Genomic DNA, 23,782 nt, shown 5'->3' with positions numbered 1-23,782 from the left:
TGAGGAACTCCTGCAGTGATGTCCTGGAGTTGAGATGATTGACCTCCAACAACCGCAACCATCTTGCTTTGCGCTAGGTATGACTCCAATCAGCGGAGAGTTTTCCCCTTGATTCCCAATGACTCCAGTTTTGCTAGGCTCCTTGATGCCATACTTGGTCAAATGCTGACTTGATGTCAAGGGCAGTCACTCTCACCTCACCTCTTGAGTTCAGCTCTTTTGTCCACATTTGAACCAAGACTGTAATGAGGTCAGGAGCTGAGTGGCCCTGATGTAACCCAAACTGAGCATCACTGAGCAGGTCATTGCTAAGAAAGTGCCACTTGATAGCACTGTTGACGACACCTTCCATCATTTTACTGATGATTGAGAGTAGACTGGGGCAGTAATTTGCCGGGTTGGATTTGTCCTGCCTTTTGTGTACAGGACATACCTGGGCAATTTTCCACATTGCAGGGTAGATGCCAGTGTTGTAGCTGTACTGGAACAGCTTGGCTAGGGGCATGGCAAGTTCTGGAGCGCAGGTCTTCAGTACTATTGCTGGAATGTTGTCAGGACCCATAGCCTTTGCAGTATCCAGTGCCTTCAGTCATTTCTTGGTATCACATGGAGTGAATCGAATTGGCTGAAGTCAGGCATCTGTGATGCTGGGGACTTCAGGAGGAGGCTTTTGGTTGTGGGATTGCTTAGCTCTATCTATTGCATGCTGCTTATGCTGTTTGGCATGCAGTTAGTTCTGGGTTGTAGCTTCACCAGGTTGACACCTCATTTTGAGGTATGCCTGGTGCTGCTCCTGGCATGCCCTCCTGCACTCATCATTGAACCAGGGTTATTAGGAACTGTAAGAATTCCAACGCATTTATTGACCAGTGAAGGTAGGTTTGCGGTAAACCTACCTTAACCTATAAGATTAGCCTTATCGGCAACCTCGTAAATAGGGCCCGAGCCATTTGTTCCCCATGCAAGCTTGATAGGGCAAATCAAAGACATCCTGCGTGACAATGGCTACCCTGATCAGATCATTTCTCATTGTATATCGCTCAAACTTATGAACGGGCCTCAGGCCGTCATTTTCAGCCCTGAAAAGTGCCAGTCTACCTCATATTACCCTGGAACAATAATGTAACCCAAAAGTTTGAGCAACAGGTGAAGCTAGCTAGCAAGGCGGCGCAGTGGTTAGCACCGCAGCCTCACAGCTCACAGCTCCAGAGTTTGCAAGTTCTCCCTGTGACCGCGTGGGTTTTCGCCGGGTGCTCCGGTTTCCTCCCACAGCCAAAGACTTGCAGGTTGATAGGTAAATTGGCCATTATAAATTTCCCCTAGTATAGGTAGGTTGTAGGGCAATTGTGGGGATGTGGTAGGAATATGGGATTCATGTAAGATTAGTATTAATGGGTGGTTGATGGTCCGCACAGACTCGGTGGGCCAAAGGGCCTGTTTCAGTGCTGTATCTCTAAATAAATAAACTAAATAAAAACTATGCAGTAGCAACACGTGTGGTGTTCGCCACTAACAGGATGCTGCCGTCAAGCCAAAAAGACGTCCTGCCTATCACTCAAATGAGTAATGTGATGTATGAATTTCAATAAAGATATGTAGGCCATACATCCCAAAAACTGGCAGATGGTACCAAATAACATGTCCGTTCAACTGTTCGCAACAGGCAAGGTATAGGCCGTACCCAACCAGCCCGTGCTTGCAAAATTCGAAACACTGTGTCCAACATTAAATGTGATTCCACGATTGGACAACATTTGCTAAATAATCCTCAGTGTGCTAAGAATTACGCTGACAACCAATTTAAGATTGTCTGTAGTGCTCGCAGTGTGGTGCATTTGCGCATACTGGAAGCTACATATATTAATACACAGGGCCCTGTTCTTTGCAGACAAAGAATATGTACAAACATACTTTTCAGCGAAACAAAATAAGTGACAGCCATTCACTGGTTCCTTCCTCAGGGCATTGCCTTGACCAATTAGAGTCAAGCTGCCTGGTTTAAATTTCAAACAAAGCTTGGCAGTTAACCATCAGCCACTGTTAACTCATGCATTCTCCATGGCAACGCCTCTAACAATCAGAGTTCACTCGCCAACGAGTCAGCACACTCTTGTTATACTGTATAAATTTGTTGTTTTCCCTTACATTTGTATTCTTGTGGTTGTCCTGATGAGTGCAAGATGAAAAGCTTCGACATAATGTCTCTATTTTCAGCAATACTCAAGTTTTGTACTACCAAACAACTATTGCTAGACCTGTTTGGAATCTGTCCCATTTACCAAGGTGGTAATCCCACACAACACGATGGAGGGTATCCTCAATGTGAAGTCGGGACTTTGGCTCTACAAGGACTGTGCGGTGGTCACTCCCACCAATACTGTCATGGACAGATGCATCTGCAGCAGGCAGATTGGTGAGGACGATGTCAGGTATGTTTTTCCCTTTTGTTAGTTCCCTCACCACCTGCCGCAGACCCAGTCACGCAGCTGTGTCCTTTAGGGCTCGGTCAGTAGTGGTTCTACCGAGCCACTCTTGGTAATGGACATTGAAGTCCCCCACCCAGAGTACATTCTGCACCCTTGTCACCGTCCCTGCTTCCTCCAAGTGGTGTTTAACATGGAGGAGTACTGACTCATCAGCTGAGGGGGTGGGGGGCGGCAGTAGGTGGTAATCAGCAGGAGGTTTCCTTGCCCCTGTTTGACCTGATGCCATGATACTTCATGGGGTCTGGAATCGATGTTGAGGACTCCTAGGGCAACTGCCAGGGCAACTCCCTCCTGACAGTATACCACTGTGCCTCCACCTCTGGATCTGTCCTGCCAGTGGGACAGGACATAACCGGGGATGGTGATGGCGGTGTCCGGGACATTGTCATACTCACGGAATCATACCTTCCAGACAATGTCAGGTTGTTGCATGACTAGTCTGTGGGACAGCTCTCCCAACTTTGGCACAAGCCCCCAGATGTTAGTAAGCAGGACTTTGCAGGGTCGACAAGGCTGGTTTTGCCGTCGTCGTTTCGGTGCCCAGGTTGATGCCGGGTGGTCGTCAGTTTAATTCCTTATTGACTTTGTGGTTAGATACAACCGAGTGGCTTGCTAGGCCATTTCAGAGGGCATTTAAGAGTCAACCACATTGCTGTGGGTCTGGAGTCACATGAAGATGGAAGGGCAGGTTGAATAGGCAGTTAGTTGTTCCTGCCAGCATGGACACGATGGGCCAAATGGCCTCCTCCTGTGTTGAATCATATAATGTTTACAGCACAGGAAGAGGCCACTTGGCCCATCGTATCTATTCCAGCTGAAAAATGAGCCACCCAGTTTAATCCCACCCACAGTGCTGTTAAGGAAGGGAGTTCCAGGATTTTGGCCCAGCGACAGTGAAGGAACGGCGATATAATTCCAAGTCATAATGGTGCGTGGCTTGTAGATGGCATACATTCACTTTCTGTTTGCTGTTGGAAGGTGGGGAACCACGAAGATTGACATGTTGGCTGATCAATGGGAGTATGGGGAGGTGGGGCAGTTGGATGTGGGATGTTATGTGATGGAACCTACAGGAGGATGTCCAACCAGAGTTGACAACACTTGCACATGGGCATTGTTTTCCTTCCTAGTCTGTATGCTTCATCTTTACTTCATGCTCGCACTTACATTGGCAACTTACTTCAATTTTGTTAATGATTTGCAATGTTCTCTCTCCCCAGTTGATACTGATATAATCCTGTCATTGGAAAAAACATCAGTCATAAAGTCTGCAGAGCTTTTTCTTGACTGTCTGGTAAAATTGGATGAAAAAGGATGGTACCGAGCATTTTTAGATGAACTAGCAGCAACAGGTGAGTGAGCGAATGCTGTGTGGAAGCTACAATTATATAATTCATACTGTTTTGTTCTCATCAAAGATCATTTCTAAAGTACATCACCATGTGGGTAAGTAAGATTCTTGGTGAATGTGCCATTAACTTTACTGGTTATTACTTTACCAATGCCTCAATGTTAAAGATGCGCAGTCTACTGAATTACTCATCAATGAACAGAGAGTTTGCAACATTTAAAGGGCAAGGCTATTTTGTCAGCTGGGGAGACATAAAGAAACATTTTGCATTATTTGGACCTCTGTACTTTGGTGTCAGCGGGATGGTGTTTTTTTTTCTTTCTTGGGATATGACTGTCACTAGCAAGGCCTGCATTTGTTGCCCATCTCTAATTGCCCTTGAGAAAGTGGTGTTGAGCCATCTTCTTGAACTGCTGCAGTCCATCTGGTGTAGGTACACCCACAGTGCTGTTGCGGAGGGAGTTCCAGGATTTTGACCCAGCGACTCTGAAGAAATGGCGATATAGTTCCAAGTCAGGATGTTGTGTGACTTGGAGGGGAACTCGCAGGTGGTGGTGTCCCATGCATTTGCTGCCCTTGTCCTTTTAGATGATAGAGGTTGCAGGTTTGGAAGGTGCTGTCGAAGGTAGGATGGACAGAGAGAATTGATCCTTTTGGGGGGAGGGAGTGATAGGGAATTTAAGTGAACAGTAGAAAATATTGGGGGATTCACTTGAAAAGTTTTGTTTCTTAGATGATACCTCCTTTTTGGTGGATTAGTGCATTGTTTGGAAAGACACTGAACCAATACAGACCATGATAAGGGGCTGGATTGTACCGAGCTCCCAAGGTTGGCCCCGTGGTGGGCGGGGGGCAGAAGATCGTTCCGGCAGAGGCGCACCACGGAGCCCGATGCTTGGAGGGCCGGGCCCGATCCTCCCCAGCGGAGGCGAGGCTCCGTGGCGGCACCTGCATTTAAATATGTAAATGAATACATGCAGTACCTGGGAGCTTACGGCTCCACCGCAATCTTCGGAGCTTGGAAATGCAGGCATGACACTGGTGGGGGGGGGAGGCGGGAGTTAAGATCTTTAGCACGGTGGGGGGGAACGGGATCAAATAATCGTCATGAGTGTAGGGAATGTTGGGAAGGGGTGAACTTTAAACTTTGTTCAGTATGGGAGTGGGTGGTCATATTTCAAAGGTAGGTGTTTTGGACCGAAAGGGCAAATACTTAATGTTATTGGTATTGGGAGTGGGAAAGGGGCGATAGAATTTTTATTGCAACAGTCGGGGTGGGGGTAGGGTTCTGACTTTAAAAACTTGAATTCACTGGCTGGCCTGACTGCCCTTTAAAAATAGCACCAGTTCCTGCACACAGGCAGTTGATGCCATTGCCAGTGTCGGACAGCCTGTCCCCTCCACGTGATTGGGGGCGGGGGTTGGGCGGGCCGACCCGGTTATTTATATGAGCCGCCGCGCGGTAGAGGTAGATTGCTATGGCTCAGCAGCGCGTGGCCCATGCGTGCGGGCTGCCATCCCAGCAGCGGGCTCTTAAAATGCAGCCCCAAGGAGTTTCAGACTGAGATGAGGAGAAACTTCTTCACTGGGATGTGTGAATTTTTGGAATTCTCTAACCCAGAGGGCTGTGGGTGCTTAATTATTGAGCATATTCAAGACTGAGATCGATTAGATTTTTGGACACTAAGGGAATCGAGGGATATAGGGATTGGGTGAAAAAGTTGGTTTGAGGTAGATGATCAGCCATGAACATACTGAATGGTGGAACAGGCTTGAGGGAGCAAATGGCCTACTCCTGCTCCTATTTCTTATGTCCTTATGTCGAAGGTCCCAAGCTTGATCCCTGAACTAATTGAGTTTTCAGGAAAGGTAACCAGAGATTTAAAATAGCAGGTTGGCAGATGGGGCACACACTTCCTCAGGAGCATCCTTATGACTCATGGGGGGTTTAAACTAACTTGGCAGGGGGATGGGATACAGAGGGGAGGTATAGTAGGAGGTGACACACAGTCAAATATGAAAGAGAAACTAAGTCAGTCTGGATGGCAGAGCAAATATAGACCTGTTAAGGCACAAGTGAAAAATGCATGGCTGGATTGTATCTATTTTATTGCAAGGAGTCTTACTAGTAAGGCAGATGAATTGAGGGCGATGATTAGCACATGGGATTATGATATTGCTATCACAGAGACATGGTTGAGGGAGGGGCAGGACTGGCAGTTCAATATTCCAGGGTATAGAATCTACAGGCAAGACAGAGGTGGGGGTAAAAGAGGAGGTGGTATTGCACTGTTGATCAAGGAGTCAATTACTGCAGTAAGTAGGGATGATATCTTAGAAGGTCGCTCAAATGAGGCCATATGGGTCGAACCGGGGGTAATCACTTGGCTGGGAGTGCACTACAGGCTTCCAAACAGTCAGGGAGAGATAGAGGAGCAAATATGTAGGCAAATCTCCGAGAGGTGTAAAAATAATAGTAGGGGATTTCAACTTCTTCAATATCAACTGGGATAGTCTTAGTGTAAAAGGCTTAAAGGAGATGGAATTCTTAAAATGCATACAGGAGAGCTTTTTGAGCTAGTACGTAGAAAGTCCTACAAGAGAAGGAGCAGTACTGGACCTAATACTAGGGAATGAAGCCGGACAAGTGGTAGAAGTGTCAGTGGGGGAGCATTTCGGGGATAGTGACCATAACTCTGTAAGATTTAAGGTAGTTATGGAAAAGGACAAAGATGGACCAGAAATTAAAGGTACTGAATTGGGGGAAGGCCGATTTCAATATGATAAAACAGGATCTGGCCAAAGTGGACTGGGAACAGCTACTTGTAGGAAAGTCTACATCAGACCAGTGGGAGTCATTCAAAGAGGAAATAGTGAGAACTCAGAGCCAACATGTACCCATTAAGGTGAAGGATAGGACCAACAGGTCCAGGGAACCCTGGATGTCAAGAGATATAGAGGATTGGATCAGGAAAAAAAAGGAGTCTTATGGCACATTCAGAGCACTGAAAACAGCAGAGGCACTACAGGAGTATAGAAAGTGTAGGGGGGTACTTAAAAAAAGTAATTAGGAGAGCGAAGAGGGGACATGAGAAAACACTGGCGGGCTCTAAGGTGTTTTATAAGTATATTAAGGGCGAGAGGATAACCAAGGAAAGAGTAGGGCCCATTAGGGACCAAAGTGGCAATCTGTGTGTGGAGCCGGAGGACATGGGTGAGGTTTTAACTGATTACTTTTCATTGGTGTTCACTATGGAGAAGGCCGATGTAGGTGTAGAGATCAGGGAGGGGGATTGTGATATATTTGAATATATTAGCCTTGAAAGGGAGGAAGTATTAGCTGTTTTAGCGGGTTAAAAGTGGATAAATTCCCAGGCCCAGATGAGATGTATCCCAGGCTGTTATGTGAGGCAAGAGAAGAGATAGCAGGGGCTCTGACACAAATTTTCAAATCCTCTCTGGCCACAGGAGAGGTATCAGAGGATTGGAGGACAGCGAATGTGGTACCATTAGTCAAGAAGGGTAGCAGGGATAAACCAGGTAAATACAGGCCGGTTAGTCTAACATTAGTGGTAGGGAAACTATTGGAAAAAAATCTGAGGGACAGGGTTAATCTCCACTTGGAGAGGCAGGAATTAATCAGGGATAGTCAGCATGGCTTTGTCGGGGGAGATCGTGTCTAACAAACTTGATTGAATTTTTTGAGGCGGTGACTAGATGTGTAGATGAGGGTAAAGCAATTGATGTAGCCCACATGGACTTCAGTAAGGCTTTTGATAAGGTCCCGCATGGGAGATTGGTTAAGAAGGTAAGAGCCCATGGGATCCAGGGCAATTTGGCAAAATGGATCCAAAATTGGCTTAGTGGTAGGAGGCAGAAGGTGATGGTCAAGGGTTGTTTTTGCGAGTGGAAGCCTGTGACCAGTGGTGTACCACAGGGATCGGTTCTGGGACCCTTGATGTTTGTAGTGTACATTAATGATTTAGACGTGAATATAGGAGGTGTGATCAGTAAATTCGCAGATGACACGAAAATTGGTAGTGTCGTAAATAGTGAGGAGGAAAGCCTTAGATTACAGGACGATATAGATGGGCTGGTAAGATGGGCGGAGCAGTGGCAAATGGAATTTAATCCTGAGAAGTATGAGGTAATGCATTTTGGGAGGACTAACAAGGCAAGGGAATATACAATGAATGGTAGGACCCGAGGAAGTACAGAGGGTCAGAGGGACCTTGGTGTACTTGTCCATAGATCACTGAAGGCAGCAGCACAGGTAGATAAGGCGGTTAGGAAGGCATATGAGATACTTGCCTTTATTAGCCAAGGCATAGAATATAAGAGCAGGGAGGTTATGATGGAGCTGTATAAAACGCAAGTTAGGCCACATCTGGAGTACTGTGTACAGTTCTGGGCACCACACTATAGGAAGGATGTGATTGCACTGGAGAGGGTGCAGAGGATATTCACCAGGATGTTGCCTGGGCTGGAGCATTTCAGCTATAAAGAGAGACTGAAAAGGCTAGGGTTGTTTTCCTTAGAGCAGAGAAGGCTGAGGGGGGACGTGATTGAAGTATACAAAATTATGAGGGGCATTGATAGGTTAGATAGGAAGAAACTTTTTCCCTTAGCGGAGGTGTCAATAACCAGGGGGCATAGATTTAAGGTAAGAGGCAGGAGCTTTAGAGGGAATTTGAGGAAAACATTTTTCACTGAGGGTAGTTGGAATCTGGAACGCACTGCCTGATGAGGTGGTAGAGGCAGGAACCCTCACAACATTTAAGAAGTATTTAGATGAGCACTTGAAACGCCATAGCATACAAGGCTACGGGCCAAATACTTGCTGGCTGGCACAGACACGATGGGCCGAAGGGCCTGTTTCTATGCTTTATATCCCTATGACTCTGTGACACAAGAATTCCCAGAGGACTAGAAGCCGAGCGTCTAATCAGTCTTTTCTATTTACCCTGTGCTCGCAACAACATGTATTTATATAGGACCTTTAATATAGTTATTAATGTATTGGAGATGAGGGATAAAAGACTGACTCGGGAGGGGTAGTTGGAGGCAGGAATGTATGTGATGAAACCTCCAGGAATATACCCCATGAGAATTGGCAACCTTCATTGGCTCGAAGATGTATAAAATTTGTAATGTTAATATTCTATATGTGTTATGTTTGTAGGTTACACTGGTCTGCAGAAAGCCATTGAAGATGCTGACTTTACTGAAATTGAACAACTGCAGGAGCCTAAAAAGCTACTGGACCGCATTTCGCAAACAATTGTTTCTAACATAAAACCATGTGAAGTTATTACTTTTATGCCATCGTGTCTCCTGCCCAGAGAACATGAAGAGATTAAACAGGTATTTCTTTCGGATTGAGGGATGTGGGGAAGCAGGTAGGGTTGCCAACCCTCCAGGATTGTCCTTGAGTCTCCAGGAATTAATGATAATCTGGAGATTGCTGCAAGCAAACCTGGAGGAAAAAATCAGAGGGGCATTTAAAAAAAAAAAAAGTGCCTTTTATAATTTTCTTTCAACACTTCAGTTTATCAGCCCTACAACTCTCCAAGATTTCTGTGGTCTTTCAGTTCTGGCACATCCCTGATTATAATCACTTCACCATTGGTGGCCACGCTTTCAGCTGCGTAGGTCCTAAACTCTGGAATTAACTCCCTGAACGTCTTTGACTATCTAAACCTCTCTCCTTTTAAGATGCTCCTTAAAGCCTACATCTTTCAACAATCTTTTTGTCATTTATCCTAATATCTCCTTATGTGGCTCAGCGTCAAATTTTATTTGATAATCACCACTGTGAAGCACCTTGGTATGTTTTTACTACATTAAAATAGAAACAGCAGAAGATCATTTAGCCCCTTGAGCCTGTTCTGCCATTCACTGAGATCATGGCTAATCTACCACCTTTGTGTAAAGAACTGTTTCCTAATTTCACTCCTGAAAAGTCTGGCTCCAATTTTTAGACTATGCCCCAGTGCTAAACCTCCCAACCAGTGGAAATAGTTCCTCTCTATCTACTCTATCTTAATATCCTGAAAACTTGGACCAAATCGCCCCTTCACCTTCTAAATTCCAGGGAATGCAACCATAGTTTGTGTAATCTTGCCTTGTAATTTAACCCTCGGGATTCCAGATATCATTCTCCAAAGCCAATATATCCTTCCTATGGTGTGGTGCCCAGAACTGCTCACAGTACTCCAGGTGTGGTCTAACCAGGGCTTTGTATAGCTGAAGCATGACTTCAACTAACTTTTATTCTTGTGCTCTCTATATAAAGGTCAGCATCCCTTTCGACCTTTTGATTGTTTTCTGTAACTGTTCATTACATTTTAATGATCTATGTACCTGGACCCCCAAGTCTCTTTGGACCTCCACAGTTTCTAGCTTTTTACTATTTAGAAAGTACCTTGTTCTGTCCTGTTTAGATCCAAATTGGATGACCTCATATTTGCCTACAGTGAAATTTATTTGCCACAGTTTTGCCCATTCATTTAATCTATTTTTAATTCTGTAGCTCCATCTACATGGCTTACAATGCCGCCTTCCTTTGTGGCTTCGGCATGTTTGGATATGTGGTTTTCTATCCTTGCGGGTCACCAGTAGTCACATCCTGTCAATTTGAGTACCTGCACGTTATCCCTACACTTTGTCTCCTGCCGCTCAGCCAGTTTTGTAACCAGGTCAAGAATTTGCCTTCAATTCCATTGGTTTCAACTTTAGCTAACTCTTTCTTATGAGGGACTTTATCAAATGCTTTCTGGAAGTCCTTATAAATAACATCCACAGACATTCCCCTGTCCACTACTTCAGTCACCTCTTCAAAAAAAACATCAAACTGATTCATGAGGAGTGACCTACCCTTTACAAATTCATGCAGGTTCTCTCTGATCAGTTGAAAATTTTTGACATGTTTAGTCCTCCGATCCTTAAGTATAGACTCTTGCAAATTCCCGACAACAGATGATAGGTTAACTGGTCTATAATTTCCTGGTTTCCCTCTCTCTCTCCCCTTTCTTAAATAGCAGAATGTTATGTGCAATTTTCCAATCTAAAAGAACAATTCCCAAATTGAAAGAACTTTGGAAGAATATAGAGTATCTGCTATGTTCTCATCTATTTCCTTTAAATCCCTGGAATGGAAACCATCTGCTGCTGGGGATTAAAGGCACGATTTTATTTATATATATATATATATACACACAAGTTATTGTTGTTATGGAAGAATGGTCTAGATGGGTCAAAAGGGCAGATTTACCAATGACACTAAAGTGGGAAGTATAGCAAATTCTGTTAACTATGAAAGACAGCAGGAGGGTTATGCATAGGTGAGCAGGAAGTGCATTGGTGATTGATAAAGTTCTGTATTGAACGATGTGAAGCAATGCATTTTGAAAGTAATAGAGGAAGGAAATCCCCTTTAAATGAAATAGAAAGACCTTGATGTGCAGATTTAAAAGTCATTAAAGGTGGCAGCAGAAATAGAGAAGGTAATAAAAAAAAAACACAAATGGCCCCACCCCTCCCGCTCACTGTAACCTCCACCAGTCCTACGACTCTTATAACACCCACTCTAAGCAATGAGACAAATACGAAGAAGACTGACTTTTAATCAAATTTTTGCGTAGGTCTCTGAACGTGAAGGTTCTACAGCTGGAGCAATGAAACTACTCGATTGTTTACAAAGGTCAGATAAAAAACACTTTTTCAAGGAATTTCAAGTAGCTTTGGAAAGGTGCAACTATAATGCAGTGACCAGCCTCTTATCTGCAGATGCAGGTAAATGCAAAAATAGTTGATACATTATAAATCATTGTCATATGCTAAAAGGAAATAATGTAAACAATACATAATATTGGAATGTAAACTTTGTTTTATAAATTCCCTTAAGTATATTATACATTGATATAACTTAGGGCTTTAACATGATTAAAGGAGTTGATGGGGTAAATAGAGAGAAACAGTTTCATGTTGGGGAAGAGGCCAGAACAAGGGGGCATAACCTTTCATTTGAGCGAGGCCGTTCAGGGGTGATGTCGGGAAGCACTTCTTCAAGGGTAGTGGAAACCTAGACATCTATTTCCACCCCCCCCCACCCCCCCCCCACCAAAAACCAAAAAAAGGCTGTTGAGGCTGGGGGTCAGTTGAAATTTCAAAACTGCAATTGATTTTTGTTAGGTAAGGATATTCAAAGTTACAGAATCAGGGCAGTTATTATACAGTTCAGCCTAAAGGCCTGCTCAGGTCACAAAAAAAAAACCCGACCCGAACCCAACGGAACCACGTCGGACCCGAGCCCATCCCGGCCCGAGTCCCTCCATTTTTCCCTTGCGCCCGACCCGACCACCAGAATGTTCCCTTTACTTATCTTCCGACTGCCAATCTGCAGGAAGCTGCAGCATGAGCGTGAAGATGTCATAGAGACACTCACTGCGCAGACTCAGAGTTTCCTTCTTTGACGTCCCGGGCTCGCAGCTTTTACTTTTAACACTTACCTTCAATTCTTGCTGTGTATGTCTGACACGGACCCGGCCCAGCCTGGCCCGACCCAAGCAAGAAAGCTGGACCTGGAATAGTGACCCGACCCCGACGCATGTCGTCGGGTCCCATCGGGTTCGGGACGAGTAACAGGCCTTTAGTTCAACCATGATCTAATTGAATGGCCTCTTCCTGTTCTCATGTTCCTAATTCACTTTAAAATGCACTTAAAACATTGCACAGATTGCATATCGATATGCACAAACTATATGTCCCTCCCCACTATATTATCAGATTCTTTGGAATGGATTGCCACTCTGACAGTAACCAGGGGTGACATTACCAGCGACTATTAGTCCAAGTGTTAATGTGGTGATAGCAGTGAAAGTAACGCCAATGGCAAGTTTCAGATTTCAGTGCCCAGCACAGCTAGTAATACAGTATGAACAAACCTAGAGGAAAAAAAGTCAAAGGGCTTGGGTTGGCTTAAATACTAATTTTCTCCAAGGCAGCTGGGAAATTTAAAGTCAATTAAATTAATCAAATAAAACGGGAATAAAAATCTAGTATCAGTAATGGTGGCCATGTAACTACCAAATCATCATAAAATTCCATCTGGTTCACTTTAGAGAAGGAAATCTGCCCTCCTTATCCGGTCTGGCCTATATGTGACTCCAGACTCACAGCAATGTGGGGTTTTTGCGATTGACAGTAGGGTTCCACAGAGCTCAGTACTGGGTCACTTGCTTTTTGTGGTATATATTAATTATTTGGATGTAAATGTAGGCAGAATGATCAAGAAGTTTACAGACAGCACAAAAATTGGCCGCCTGGTTGAGAGCAAGGAGGATAGCTGTGGACTGCAGGAAGATATCAATGGACAGGTGGGCAGAAAAGTGGCAAATGGAATTCAACCCGGAGAAGTGTGAGGTGATGCATTTGGGAAGGTCAAACCAGGCAAAGGAATACACGAGTAATGGGGAAATACTGAGAAGTGTACAGGAAGTGTATGCCCACAGATCCCTGAAGGTAGCAGGACAGGTCGATAAGGTGGTTAAGAAGGCACATGGAATCCTTTCCTTTATTAGCCAAGGTATAGAATACAAGAGCAGGGAGGTTCTGCTGGAACTGTATAAATCATTGGTTGGGCCACAACTTGAGTACTGTGTGCAGTTCTGGTCACCTCATTGCAGAAAGGATGTAGTTGCACTAGAGAGGGTACAGAGGAGATTTACAACGATGTTGCCAGGACTGGAAGAATGCAGCTGAGGGGAGATTTGATTGAGATGTACAAAATTGTGATGGGCCTGGATAGAGTGGCGGTAAAGGGCCTATTTACTCTAGCAGACAGTTCTGTGACTAGGGTGCATAAGTTTAAAGTGATTGGTAGAAGGATTAGAGGAGAGATGAGGAAACAGCTTTGCACCCAGAGGGTGGAGGGGTCTGGAACTCACTGCCTGAAAGGGTGGTAGAGGCAAAAAAACTCATATCATTTAAAAGGTGCCTGGATGTGCACCTGAAGTGCCGTAACCTATAGGGCTACGGACCAAATGCCGGAAGGTGGGATTAGGCTGGGTGGCACTACTTTTTTTTTGGCCGGCACAGACACGATGGGCCAAGCAGCCTCTTTCTGTGCCATAAATTTTCTGTGACTCTTAACTGCCTTCTGAAATGGCCTAGCAAGCCACACTCAGTTGTATTCAAGAAGGTGACTCACCAGCACCTTCTCATAGAGCAATTAGGGATGGGCAATAAAAGCTGGGCCTTTCAGGTGACACCCACCGCCTGTAAATAAAAAATGAATTCAACCATATTAATCACATTTCTCCCTTCCTTTAGAAAGGAATTCCCCAAGCGCAAAGAAAAGATTAGCACTGAGCCAAGGGAAGAAGAGATATTAAGACGGGTTGACAACAGCTTGATTGAAGAGTTGGGTTTTAAGGAGGGCCTGAAATGAGGAGGGACAGGTTGAAAATGGAGAAAAGAAGCCAGGGTTACCATGAATCTCCAGTATAATCTTGGAATGAATGCAGTTTTGACAGAAGAGATTTGGGCCTATCATCATTTGATGTGTTCAGCCAGATCTGTTGTTGAAAGGCTAAACTGGTTGTGCAGCAAATATGTTCAATTCTGTACTTCTTGGACTTGAGGGAATGGAGATGGGGCTGTACCAGGGACAACGAGCACGGCTGGAGAGGTTAGTAATGTTACTGGGCATTAACAGTGCAGGTGAGACAACAGTTGAGCAAATTGACTGCTATAGAGGTATCGTGACAAATGGAGGCCAATGACGAGTGGTTGAGAGATTGAAAGTGCAGCTGTAAATGACTTGAGGGGAGAGTTTCATCCAAGGCTGAATGCAGAGGAAGGGGGCAGGGAGGGAATGGGTAAGGAGGAATACAAGGAAGTAGGTCTTTTGATGGCCTTGTCAGTGATCTAGACACGGAGAGTTCACAGGAGATGTTGAGAGGGTGGGAAGAGTTTAAATAGAAGAAGAGGTTTAAGGAGGACAGGAGGGTCTTGAATTCAAAGGGAGGAGGAGAGGAGTTTTGATGGAGAATGAAATGGATCAGGAGTCGCCCAGCACAGAGGCTAAGAGAGGAATGCAGAGGAAGGATATCTTGGAGAGGAACTGGGGGGTGAGTTTATGCTGGTAATCATTTTGGATTTTAAAGTATAGGCGAGAGGGATGAAACAAGGTGAGGTGCTCAAAGAAGGAGAAAGTACCAGATGCATACCAGGAATGACCTTCAGATGTGATTTGTTTACTAGGGCCAAACCACCACTGCCATGCCTAATGTGGAATGTACAGCCAGGTGGGGAGCTTTGGTAAGGGCCAAGGTGTTGTCATCTAAAACATGCCTGGAACTGTAAAATGGTTGTGTAACTCTTAAATCTTTTCCATAGGTGAGGTAAACACAGATGGGGAGAACAGCAGCAACTCTTTAAGCTCATACATGGAAGTCCAGTATTCAGAGGAGCCGGAAAGTTGGAACACTTGTCATGCAGCAGTCAACAGTACAGGTAAGCATGAACTGTGCTCCTACTCTGGTGGCGATACACTGGTGGTTTAGTTTGCTGTCCAGTGAAGCCCACCCAACACACCACCCCGCTCCTCCCAAGCACAACAGTCAGATCCTCATGTTGTTCCTGATGCTCATCAGTGAGTAAAGGGAGTGGGGCTTTCCACAAAAAACAATCCAATACCAGGAGAAAGTCAACTGAGGGTATGATGAAAAGATGGGCGAATGGAGTCTGGGCCTATTGAACCCTTCTCCTGCTTGTTAATGTAAATAGGACTTGAGTTTTTCTGGTCATTGGCAAAAGAACCAGAGGCGAGATGAGGAGAATTCTTTTACATGGCAAGTTATGATCTGGACTGCACTGACTGAAAGGGTGGAAGCAGTAGCTTTCAAAAGGGAACTGGATAAATACTTGATGGAGAAAACTTTTAGGGCTATGGGGGAAAGAGCAGGGGAGAAGTCGGACGAATTGGATATCTCTTTCAAAGAGCCAGCACAGGAACAATGGGCTGAATGGCGTACTCTGTCTTATCACTGAGTTTCCTAGGCCTCGAGGCTAAAGTATTATCAAGGAACCCATGTACCTTCGCCAATATCATTGTTAATTTATCAAATATACAGGCTGCTTCTATCAATCTGACATGCTTGGTAAGTGAAATGAGAAGACTTTTATGTTGTCTGATGCAACAGAAATGAGATGCGTGGAGTTCAGTGAGAAAGGGGCAGAATTGTTGGACTAAATGACCTTTTCCTGTTCCCTGACCAAAAGTCAATTCCAGAGGCGATATGATAAATTGATTAAACTACGTGTCAGCATAGCAACGACATGGCAGTAAGTTTATTTCCTTTACGAGTTTGACTTTCTCATGATTGATTGAGCGACTACCCTGTAATGCAGTTGCAGCTAGCTGTTAGACTACATGATAACATACGAATACTTTTACTGTATCATGTGAGTAATGCTGCTTAAGAACATATCTAGGGTCAGGAGGAGGCCATTTAGCCCCTAAAGTCTGTTGTATTGCCATTCAATGAGATCTAACTCTTTCCCCACCTTTGCCCCATATACCTTAACACCTTTGGTTAACAAAAATATATCAATCTCAGATTTAAAATTAACAATTGATCTCTCATCAATTGCCATTTGTGGAAGTGAGTTCCAAACTTCTACACCCTTTTGTGTGTGGAAGTGTTTCCTAATTTCACTCGAGAGGTCTGGCTCTAATTTTTAGATTGTGCTTCCAAGGCTGAGGGCTCCCCAACCTGTGGAAATAGTTTCTCCTAATCTGTTCCCCATAATAACTTAAACTTCAATCAATCATCCTTAACCTTCTAAATTCCAGGCAATACAACCCTAGTTTATGTAATCTCTCCTCACAATTTAACTCTTGGAGTCCAGGTATCATTCTGGTAAATCAGCTCTCCAAGGCCAGTATATCTTTTCTAAGGTGTGATGCCCAGAACAGGCTGCAGTACTCCAGGTGTGGTCTAACCAGGGCTTTATACAGTGGAAGCATTACTTCTACCCCTTGTGTTCTACTCTTGTAGATATGAAGGCCAGCATTCCATTAGCCTTTTTTAAAATCATTTTCTGTATGCAAATGACAGGACAGGAAAAGATCTATCGGTGCATCCAGCCTGTCTCGTACTGTTGTGATGTCTTGTGCACCACAATATAGACACTTCACACCCCACTTGAAGTCATGAGTACAAAAACAAAAAAGTTATGGTGAACTTTTTTATAAAACACTGGTTCGGCCTCAACTGGAGTATTGTGTCTAATTCTGGGCACCACACATTAGGAAGGATATGAAGGCATTGGAGATGGTGCAGATATGATTTACGAGAATGGTTCCAGGGACGAGGGACTTCAGTTACATGGATATATTGGAGAAGAGAGGGTTGAGAGGAGATTTGAAAGAGGTGCTCAAAATCATGGGTCTGGACAGAGTAGATAGGGAGAAACTGTTCTCATTGGCGGCAGGGTCGAGAACCACAGGACACCGACTTAAGGGCAAAAGAACCATATGTGACTTGAGGAAGAAGCCTATTACGCAGCGAATGGTTAGGGTCTGGAATGCACTGCCTGAGAGTGCGGTGAAGGCAGATTCAGTTGTGGCTCTAAAAAGGGAATTGGCTAATTATTTGGAGAAAATATTCGCAGGGCTACAGGGACAGTTAGGGGTGTGGATCTAGCTGAGTAGCTACTACAGAGAACTGGCATGGAAATGATGGGCTGAATGGCCTCCTGTGCTATAACCATTCTACAATTCTATGAGATCGCCTGGGATAGCCCACAAGAAACTACATAGAAACCCAGGCCAATTTAGGGGAAAATAATCTGGAAAATTCCTCTCTGTCAGCTCTTTAGGTGATCAAAACTCGTCCAGGAGGCCACTCTGGTCTTGATTAATGTTACCAGATACCTATCTGTAATTGGATTATGGACCAGGTGTAAATGACTTGACTGCCTTCATTGGAGACATCGGGTAATATTGTCAAACTGAATTAGCGCTGTTTGGTAAATGACCGACTGACTGTATCTCCACAATTATTAATCTAAACTGTTAAACTATTTTTATGTTTCGTTTCCATAGAAAAGTTCCGACAAAACTCGATTGTCGTCAAGAATCTAGAATTGAGAGCCTATCAGCATGAGCTGGCAGAAGCTGCAGTCGGAGGAGACAACACAATCATTTGCGCTCCTACAGGTACAGCTAGGAAATGAATGACCTTTGTCTGTTTCTCTGGCCTCTGGCCTCTTGTAGATCCCCGATTTTCTTCGCTCCACCACTGGTGACCATGCCTTCAGCTGCCTGGGCCCTTAGCTCTGGAATTCCCTCCCTAAACCTCTCTGCCTCTCTACCTCTCCTCTTTTAAGATGCTCCTTAAAACCTACCTCTCTGACCAAGTTTTTGGTCCTCGTCCTGATATCTCATTATGTGGCTTGGTGTCAAATTTTGTTTGATGAACACCTTGGGATGTTTTACTACATTAAGAGCACTATGTAAATGTAAGTTCCTATTCTTTGCAATCACAAGACGTTTTTATACGTATTGCAAACAATTCTAAACCTTAAATGTGTTTGCCAGAATTTCAATAATAACCCACCCTTCATTTTTACTTAGGTTATTTCATGCAATGCTGTCAATGATTATGTATATTGAAAACATGATTGGACTCAATTTCATGTTTGTGAAGAAAAGTTATACATTTCTTAAAATGGTTTATTTTCTCCCTGTGATGTAACAAGACACTTGTTGCCAAGCAGATGAATGGATGACGCACTCTTAAACCTTTGCCAATAGTTTCTTAAACCATAAGCTTTTCTTTTAAATTCTTGGGATGTGGGCATCATTGGCATTTATTGCCCAATTCCTAGTTGCCCCTGAGAAAGTGGTGCAATTGAGTGGCTTTCTCGGCCACAATGGTGTGGGACTTGAGCTAAACCGGGTAGGGATATCAAAGAGAGACTTGCATTTCTGTAGCACCTTTCACGCCCTCAGGATGTCGCAAAGCCAATGGAGTACCTTTGAAGTGTAGTCACTGTTGTAGGAAATGTGGCAGCCAATTTGTGCACAGGCTCCCACAAACAACAATGACATCACTCCTGAGCCAGTTGGGTTTTTATGGCAATCCAGTAGTTTCATAGTCACTTTTACTGACAGCTTCCAATTTCTTTTGAAATTCACAAGCCGTTATGGTGGGGTTTGAACTCAAATTCTCTGAATTACTAGTCCAGGCCTCTAGATTACTAGTCCAGTAATGTAACCACTGCAACATCGGATCCACGTGGAATTGCTTAATGCCTTTTCCTCTATCTTGGAGAAGTACCTGCCTCAGTGACCTATTGGTCATGAGAGAATCACTGGCACCATCCCAATACCCAAATCATTCATTAGAGCGGCAGCACACTCTGCCACTGCATTTTTAGTTATAGCTGTTGCCTGTGACCTATAGGGGACCCTATTAAAGAAACAAAAGAATAATGCACTGTGAGAAAGTTTAGCTCTGCTGAGATGAATGTCGTTATTGTCAAATGAATGTCTTCTCTTGTTTCTGTCCCAAAATGGCAAACCAAGGGTGTGGAAAAACCATTGTCGCCCTCCACATTAGTGAGCGTCACCTCACAGAAACGCTTGAGGGGGAGAACCGGAAAGTTGTCTTTATGGCTACTACAGTTCCTGTCTATGAACAGCAATATGACTTGTTCAAGAAACACTTCCAGAAAACCAGGTATGCCCAGAAATGGCAACACCTCAGTCCTTTTGTAGATGCAAGTTTAGTTGCAATATTTCACTATTGTTTCAGCTTTTCTTTTTAGCAGTGGGTCAACCTCCAGTTATGTCGACATAGCATTACACAGACTATACAGCACAGAAACAAGCTATTTGGCCCAACTAGTCTGTGCTGATGTTCATACTCCACATGAGTCTCCTCCTATTCAATCTACCTGATCTCAGCCTTTCAGCATAGTCCCTATTCGCTCATGTACTTGTCTAGTTTCCTTTTTGAAAGCATCTCAGCTGTTTCCTTTAACCGCCTCCTGTGATATCAAGTTTCACGTTCTCATCACTTTCTAAGTGATGAAGTTACCCTGTTGGGTTTAATGCTATCTTGCATTTGTGGCCCCTAGTTTTGGATTCTCCCACAAGTGGAAACATTCTCTCCACATCTACTTTGTAAGAACATAGGAACAGGAGGAGGCCATTCAGCCCCTCAAGCCTATTTTGCCATTCAATGAGATCATATCTGATCTGTGACCTAACTCCATATACCCCACCTTTTCCCATACCCCTTATACCTTTAGTTAACAAAAACTACCAATCTCAGCTTTAAAATTAACAATTGATCAAGCAACAATTGCCATTTGCTGAAGAGAGTTCCAAACTTCTACCACTCTGAGTGTAGAAGTGTTAATTTCTTAAAGGTCTGCTTCTAACTTTTAGACTATGTCCCCAGTTCGTAGATTCCCCAACCAGCGGAAATAGTTTCTCTCTATCTACCCTCTCTGTTCCTCTTAATAACTTGAAAACTTCGATCAAATCACAACTTAACCTTCTAAATTCCAGGAAATGCAACCCTGGTTTGTGTAATCTCACCTCGGAGTCCTGGTATCATTCTGGTAAATCTGCACTGCATTCCTTCCAAGCCAATACATCCTTCCAAAGGTGTGCTACCCAGAACTGCTCCCAGTACTGCAGGTGTGGTCTAACCAGGGCTTTGTATAGCTGAAGCATGACTTCTACCTCCCTTGTATTCTGGTCCTCTAGATATAAAGACCAGCCTTTTTGATTATTTTCTGTACCTGTTCATGAAATTTTAATGATCTCTGTACCTGGATCCACAAGTTTCTTTAGACCTCCCCTGTTTCTAGTTTTTCACCATTTAGAAAGTACTCTATTCTGTCTTTTTTAGAACCAAAGTGGATGACCTCACAATTGCCTATAGTGAAATCCATTTGCTACAGTTTTGTCCATTCACTTAATCTACGAGGATCTCTGTAATTTTAGGCTGCGTTTGCTGACAATGCAACCACTAGGTGGCTCAAATGTAGCTCACCACTGCAACGTTTCAGGCAGCTGCCAGGATTAAAGATGGCACTGCTCAATTTATCACAGAAAATCAAAAGAAACCCAAAAATCCATGCAATGGCTGCCATCGCCGCCTCCATCCCACTTCCAACAGTCCCCCACTCCCTCCTGCCATTGAACTTCTCTCTATCAGTCCCTCCTGCGCCTGTATTCTCACCAGTGGCTCCCTGCTGGCTTCCCTTAGCCAGTCACTACAGCTTCGCCAGTTCCACCCCTCTGTCAGCTGGTCGCTCCACACCTTGCCACTGCTTCCCCCTGCTCTCTGGCAGCTCTCTGCCCCACCCACCCACCCCCCCCCCCCCCCCCCTCCGCTCTCCAGCCGCTTCCCGCCCCCCGGCTCTCTGGCTGCTCGCTCCCCACTTCACCATCTCTCCCCCACCCCCCCCCCCCCCCCCCCCCACACGCTGCTCTCCAGCCGCTCACTCCCCACTTCCCCCTCCTCTCACCCCACTCTCTGGCTATTCGCTCCCTGCCCGCCCCCCCCCCACCCCTCCAGACACTAGCTCCTGCCATGCCACTTCCCTCCTCTCGGCCACTTGCTCCCACGTTTGATCGTTACCCACCGTGCCGCCCGAAGAAGCACGGCGGGCCACAAGGCATGACGGAGCAACCTAGGAGCACGTGGCCTAGAGAAGGGAAGCGGCATGGCCTAGAGCTAGCGGCTGGAGGGGTGGGGGGAAGCAGGGAGCGAGCGGGCGGAGCTCAGGGCAGGGCGAGGGGAAGCGGGATGTGAGCGGCCAGAGAGTGGGAGGGAGGGAGCGAGTGGCTGAGGGGGGTAGCAGCTGGTGGGGGTGTGGGGGGGGGAAGGGGGAGAAAGCGTCGGAGGCCTGGAGCATGTTGCTAGGAGGAAGAGCAAGTAGTTGAGTTGGGGGGAGCGAGTGGCAGGGATCGTTTTCCCGCGCATGCCAATTGGCAAGGGCTGAGATGGTAGGCTGCGCATGTGCAGCATCTCCCTGAGAGCAGGAGACCATTTGCACATGTGCCCAGCTTGGAACGTTCTGATGACGTCGGCGGGCCGCTGCGTTTTGTCAGGAGTCACTTCGGTAATTTTATGCTTCCATCTACAATGCTATTTGTCTTTGTGTCATTGGCAAAATTGGATACGTGGCGTTCTATCCCATCATCAAAGTCATTAGTAAATAGTTGAGGTCCCAACACCGATCCTTGCGGGACACCAATAGTCACATCCTGCCAATTAGAGTACCTGCCCATTATTATTATTCTCTGTCTCCTGCCACTCCGACAGTTCCCCTTGTCCTCACTTTCCACCCCATCAGCCTCCACATCCAAAGGATCATCCTCCGCCATTTCCGCCACCTCCAGCGTGATGCCACTACCAAAAGCATCTTCCTCTCCCTTCCCCTGTCAGTATTCCGAAGGGATCGTTCCCTCCGTGTCACCCTGGTCCACTCCTCCATTACCCCCACCACCTCGTCCCCGTCCCATGGCACCTTCACTGCAATCTCACGAGGTGTAATACCTGCCCATTTACCTCCTCTCTCCTCACTATCCCAGGCCCCAAACACTCCTTTCACGTGAAGCAGCAATTTACTTGTACTTCTTGCAGTTTAGTATACTGTATTCACTGCTCACAATGTGGTCTCCTCTACATTGGGGAGACCAAACACAGACTGGGTGACCACGTTGCGGAACACCTCCGCTCAGTCCGCAAGCAGGACCCTGAGCTTCCGGTTGCTTGCCATTTCAACACTCCCCCCTGCTCTCATGCTCACATCTCTGTCCTGGGATTGCTGCAGTGTTCCAGTGAACATCAACGCAAGCTCGAGGAACAGCATCTCATTTACCGATTAGGCACACTACAGCCTGCCGGACTGAACATTGAGTTCAATAATTTCAGAGCATGACGGGCCCCCCATTTTGCTTTTATTTTGTTGTTTTTTTCTTTTTCCTTTTCTTATATATTTTTTTGTGTTTATTTTATTTCATCTTAGTTTGTTCAGTTTGTTTACCCACTTTTTTCATGTTTGTACTTGCGGCTGTTCAATTTTCAGTCTGCTAACACCCTTTCTGTACTAATGCTTTGTCTTTCAACACACCATTAACATATCTTTGCTCCATGATCTTCTGGTCAGCTATTCTGTGACCTTGTCCTATCTACACCACCTCCTTTGTTATCTCTTGCCCCACCCCTGCTTTACTTGCTTATAACCTTTTACATTTCTAATATTTGCCAGTTCTGAAGAAGGGTCACTGACCTGAAACGTTAACTCTGCTTCTCTCTCCACAGATGCTGCCAGACCTGCTGAATGTTTCCAGCATTTCTTGTTTCTATTCTGCCAGTTTCCTAACTGGGCTAGTAATTTGGCTTCAATTCCATGGTCTTCAACTTTAGCTAACAGTCTCTTATGAGAGACTTTATCAAATGCCTTCTGGATAAATAACATCTATCAACCTTCCCCTGTCCACTACTTCAGCCACCTCTTCAAAAAGTTCAATCAGGTTCATCAGGCATGACCTACACTTTCTAAATCATGCTGCCATTTTCTGATCAGCTGAAAATTTTCAAGTTAACCCATTCATACAGTTATAAACCTCTACCAGGCCATCTCTTTAAGTCATCTTTTATCTAAAGGAAAAAAAGCCCCAATCTGTTCAATATTTTCTGATAGCTGTAATCTGTCAGTTCTCTCACCATCCTTCGTAAATATTTTGTGCAATTTTTCTGTGCTTCTCTGTACTTTCTATAGTTCAGAGACCAGAACTCTTAAGTGCAGCCTGACCAGGATCCTGTACAAGTTTAACATAACTTGTGGGGCGGCACAGTGGTTAGCACCGCAGCCTCACAGCTCCAGCGACCTGGGTTCAGTTCTGGGT

General features: G+C 45.0%; 1 protein-coding gene across 2 annotated transcripts in view; it reads left to right on the top strand.

Annotated features, from left to right (window-relative positions):
- The window catches only part of rigi (RNA sensor RIG-I), a 65,172-nt gene that overhangs the window by 10,299 nt on the left and 31,091 nt on the right, over positions 1-23,782 (top strand). The window contains exons 2-8 of one of the 2 annotated variants that reach the window (XM_068030627.1): positions 2,215-2,429; positions 3,707-3,838; positions 9,020-9,201; positions 11,481-11,631; positions 15,238-15,354; positions 17,951-18,064; positions 19,436-19,589. In XM_068030627.1, the coding sequence (XP_067886728.1) occupies positions 2,423-2,429; positions 3,707-3,838; positions 9,020-9,201; positions 11,481-11,631; positions 15,238-15,354; positions 17,951-18,064; positions 19,436-19,589 (857 nt within the window). In that variant the 5' untranslated portion in view covers positions 2,215-2,422. The remainder of the gene's footprint in view (positions 1-2,214; positions 2,430-3,706; positions 3,839-9,019; positions 9,202-11,480; positions 11,632-15,237; positions 15,355-17,950; positions 18,065-19,435; positions 19,590-23,782) is intronic. The other variant, XM_068030626.1, reaches the window with a different exon arrangement.

The sequence above is a fragment of the Heterodontus francisci genome, chromosome 4, assembly GCF_036365525.1.
Source record: "Heterodontus francisci isolate sHetFra1 chromosome 4, sHetFra1.hap1, whole genome shotgun sequence".
In the NCBI taxonomy this organism is placed as follows: domain Eukaryota; kingdom Metazoa; phylum Chordata; class Chondrichthyes; order Heterodontiformes; family Heterodontidae; genus Heterodontus; species Heterodontus francisci.
This window is presented reverse-complemented; position numbering and strand designations above follow the sequence as displayed.